The sequence below is a fragment of the Nicotiana tomentosiformis genome, chromosome 8 (genome assembly GCF_000390325.3).
Source record: "Nicotiana tomentosiformis chromosome 8, ASM39032v3, whole genome shotgun sequence".
NCBI classification, from domain to species: domain Eukaryota; kingdom Viridiplantae; phylum Streptophyta; class Magnoliopsida; order Solanales; family Solanaceae; genus Nicotiana; species Nicotiana tomentosiformis.
The window spans coordinates 74,015,706-74,019,904 of NC_090819.1; the positions used below are offsets into that span (position 1 = coordinate 74,015,706).

The following is a 4,199-nucleotide window of genomic DNA, read 5'->3' on the forward strand; positions in this document are numbered from 1 at the left end:
GTGAATTCTCCTTCAAAGTATGTTAGATCCCGTCCAAATAAGATTTAGGACTCCTTATATACGAGTTGGAGTCGTGTAGGGCCGAAATAACTTTGTCCCAAACAAAGTAGGAAAAATCCCGTCACGCAGGTCCAGGCCAGCACCTAGTGGTGGAGGCAGTGACGGAATTTCCTTTTCTCAATTCTTTGAATTGTTTCACGGCTTTTTCTTGTCTTCAAATGGGGGGGGGACAAACAGGGACAAACACCAATAGGTGCCCCCTATGTCTCTTTATTATTTTTTTTGTTTAATTTCCTTTTTTTTCTTCCGTATTTTATTCATGTTTTGCTCCAAATCTCTTCATTTTCATACCGCTTTATTCCTACATAATTAAAATATAATATTAAGTACAAAATAATATAATTAACACTCAAAAGACGATTAAAAATACTAGAACATGAGGCAACAATGGAAAAATATATGTATTTTTGGCCGAACATCACTACACTTTAAATACCTCGTAAAATGTGGCTACGTCTTAAATAACATAATCAAAAGTGGCCATTTGGTGCCATTTCTACCCGTGAAGCCCAACTAAGAAACCCCAAACCCATCAGCCCTTTACAGCAAACAAAGCCCAAAACTTGAGCCTCCCCCCACCCCCACCCCAAATAAAAATTAAAAAAACCTGCTATTAATTTATTAAAATTATGTGTTTGGGTAAGTGGCGGAGTCACATACACCAAAGGGGGTAAGAAAAGACTACTCTCATCCCTCTCCCGAGGTAGCTTTTTCGTTTTTCGTCCAGCTACTATAGCTAATAAGCTATGCATGATGATATGTGATGCATGCTTTGACTTCTAAGGCTTGACAGGTCCTTTTGGTCGATTTCCAGTTGATTGACTCAACCTATCGATTGAGTGAGTTGGAGAAGAAAGTCTTAGAAGGTTATGACTCTATAAGTTTCGCGTCTTATTTTTTTTTCATGTCATACCCCTTCGTCGTAAAACTAAATTGTTTAGTTTGATAATTGTTTTTTTAAAAAAATATATATTATATAATGATATCCTTTAACTTCTTGGTAAATTTATTTCTTTATATTTTGATTCTCCCCGTTTCCACAATGGTTTTGGGTGTGTAGTTGAGTAAGGACGGTAGGTTTTCTTCTCTGTTGCTTGATTGTTGCTTGATTGTTGTAGGTTGGAAACATATTGAATTGGTTCAATTTGTGCTGTCTTGGCACATTTTGTGGCCCCATGCTGTAGTCCTTTTCCACTACAGTACTTTTCAGTAACTCAAAAGTCACTATAGCTAGGATCATACCTTCCCCTAAAGATCTCCCCATTATTTTGTTCCCTTGAATTACTATGCTAATGTATTAAAAGCTTTATAGATTCAAATATTTATATAAAAGAATCCCTGTTATACTTGCAGAACACTTAGAATGGAAGATATACTAGTTCTAAATAAGCATACAAAAGTTATTGATCAAATATAAGTAAGTTTGACTCTGCTAAGTGGAGGTGAATTCAGGATTTAAATATAAGTTCGATTTTTATATTTTTACCACTAAACTCATTATAATCTTAAGATTATTAGGTCAAAATATAAATTATAATAATTTTTCACATATAAAATTTAAATATCAAAGTTTCGTATAAAAAATATTGGATTCCGCATCTACCACGGCCACCGCCACTCCTTTTAAGAGGAACTCAATAAAGAGATCAAAGTTTTTGGAGGTAAGAAAGTTGATTGCTCTTTATCTTATATATATATATATATATATATATATATATATATATATATAGAGTTTATAGAAGTGTTTCGTCTTAGCTAGCTTATACCAGATCTAATCCTTCAATAATTCATTGATATGTATGGTCAGAAACGCGAAAACCTTTTGTTATTGTTTCCATGCACATTTATGTTTGGCTTTTCTCGCTTTTATTACTAGCAGTACAAGATAAGACTAAGAATCAACCACGTGCTTCACGTTTATACTTTTTACCTTACCAGGCTACTTACCGATTGTGTATAAATCAAGGTTGTAACCCTTCAAACCAAAAGCACTAATCCCAGCAATGGCTTCTTCTTCTTCTTCTACTCTACCTTTATGCGCCAATAAAACTCCCTCTTCTTCCTTCACCAACACCAACTCATCTTTCTTTGCAAAACCCTCTCAGCTTTTCCTTCATGGAAAACGTAACCAAAATTTCAAGTTCTCATGCAATGCCAACAGTGACAAAAACAACCTTGAAGCTGTTGACAGGAGGAATGTACTCTTGGGTTTAGGAGGGCTGTATGGCGCAGCTAATCTTGCGCCATTAGCTACTGCTGCTCCTATACCACCTCCTGATCTCAAATCTTGTAGCAAAGCCCATATAAATGACAAAACGGAGGTTTCATACAGTTGTTGTCCCCCTATCCCAAGTGATATGGACAGCGTTCCATATTACAAGTTTTCTTCTATGCCCAAACTCCGTATTCGGCCCGCTGCTCATGCTGCTGATGAGGAGTACATTGCTAAATACCAGTTAGCCACTAGTCGAATGAGGGAACTTGACAAAGACCCATTTGACCCTCTTGGCTTCAAGCAACAAGCCAATATCCATTGTGCTTATTGCAACGGTGCTTACAAAATTGGTGGCAAAGAGTTACAAGTCCATTTCTCGTGGCTTTTTTTCCCTTTTCATAGATGGTACTTGTACTTCTATGAAAGAATCTTGGGCTCTTTAATTAATGATCCTACTTTTGGTTTGCCATATTGGAACTGGGACCATCCAAAGGGCATGCGTATACCTCCCATGTTCGATCGTGAAGGGTCTTCCCTTTACGACGAAAAACGTAACCAAAGTCACCGTAATGGAACCATAATTGATCTTGGTCATTTCGGTCAAGAAGTCCAAACAACTCAACTGCAGCAGATGACTAATAACTTAACTATAATGTATCGTCAAATGATAACTAATGCTCCTTGCCCCTTGCTCTTCTTTGGTCAGCCTTACCCTCTAGGAACTGATCCCAGTCCAGGGATGGGCACTATTGAAAACATCCCTCATACTCCTGTCCACATTTGGGTTGGTAGTAGGCTTGATGAGAATAATACGAAACACGGTGAGGATATGGGTAATTTTTACTCGGCCGGTTTAGACCCGCTTTTCTATTCCCATCACGCCAATGTGGACCGGATGTGGTCCGAGTGGAAAGCCTTAGGAGGGAAAAGAAGGGATCTCACGCACAAAGATTGGTTGAACTCCGAGTTCTTTTTCTACGATGAAAACCGCAACCCGTTCCGTGTGAAAGTCCGTGACTGTTTGGACAGTAAGAAAATGGGCTTTGATTACGCACCGATGCCAACCCCATGGCGCAATTTTAAGCCAATAAGAAAGAGCAATGCAGGGAAGGTGAATCTAAGTTCAGTTCCGCCAGCAAGCAGGGTGTTCCCACTCTCAAAGCTGGACAGAGCCATTTCATTTTCCATCGATAGGCCGTCTTCGTCAAGGACTCAACAGGAGAAAAATGAACAAGAGGAGATGCTAACGTTCAACAACATTAAGTATGACGATAGTAAGTATATAAGGTTCGATGTGTTCCTCAACGTGGACAAGACAGTGAATGCGGACGAGCTTGACAAGGCAGAATATGCGGGGAGTTACACCAGCTTGCCACATGTTCATGGAGATAATGTGTCTCATGTTACGTCTGTTACTTTCCAGTTGGCCATCACTGAACTGTTGGAGGATATTGGGTTGGAAGATGAAGACACTATTGCGGTAACTGTGGTTCCAAAGAAAGGTGGCGAAGAGATCTCCATTGAAGCTGTTGAGATTAAGCTTGTCAATTGTTAAATTAATTAAACCTGGTGGCTATGGTTCCAAAATCTGAACGCAGTGTGTGCACTTTTGTTGTATTTCTGTTAGCTAGATTGCCTACTGTATTTCTAGCTGTTAATCTGGAATAAATAATGTTTGCCTTTCCTGGCAACTTTTTGTGTTATTCTCATCTTTCTTTTTTTTTCTGGTCGGCTTGATTTCATTTTGGCGATGTCAAAAATCTTCAGATTGATTGCACATAATTTATAATTACCTACCATCACTTGTTGCAATGTCGAGCCCTTTAAAGTCCCGTAAATATATTATCGAATAGAACATATGAAAAACAAAATGATGTCGACAAGAAATAGTTCAACAACGTACGGGTTGAAGAAATTAGTGACC

The 4,199-nt window shown here is 38.4% G+C and overlaps 1 protein-coding gene across 1 annotated transcript; it reads left to right on the forward strand.

Annotated features, from left to right (window-relative positions):
• The first annotated feature begins 2,017 nt into the window (after positions 1–2,017).
• LOC104087343 (polyphenol oxidase E, chloroplastic-like) lies at positions 2,018–3,978 on the forward strand. The gene has a single exon (XM_009591772.4). The coding sequence runs from the start codon at positions 2,064–2,066 to the stop codon at positions 3,828–3,830; it is 1,767 nt and encodes a 588-aa protein (XP_009590067.1). The 5' UTR covers positions 2,018–2,063; the 3' UTR covers positions 3,831–3,978.
• The last annotated feature ends 221 nt before the right edge of the window (positions 3,979–4,199 follow it).

Coding starts and splice junctions, on each gene's coding strand:
- LOC104087343 (XM_009591772.4), top strand. CDS start 2,064: ATGGCTTCTTCTTCTTCTTCTACTCTACCTTTATGCGCCAATAAAACT.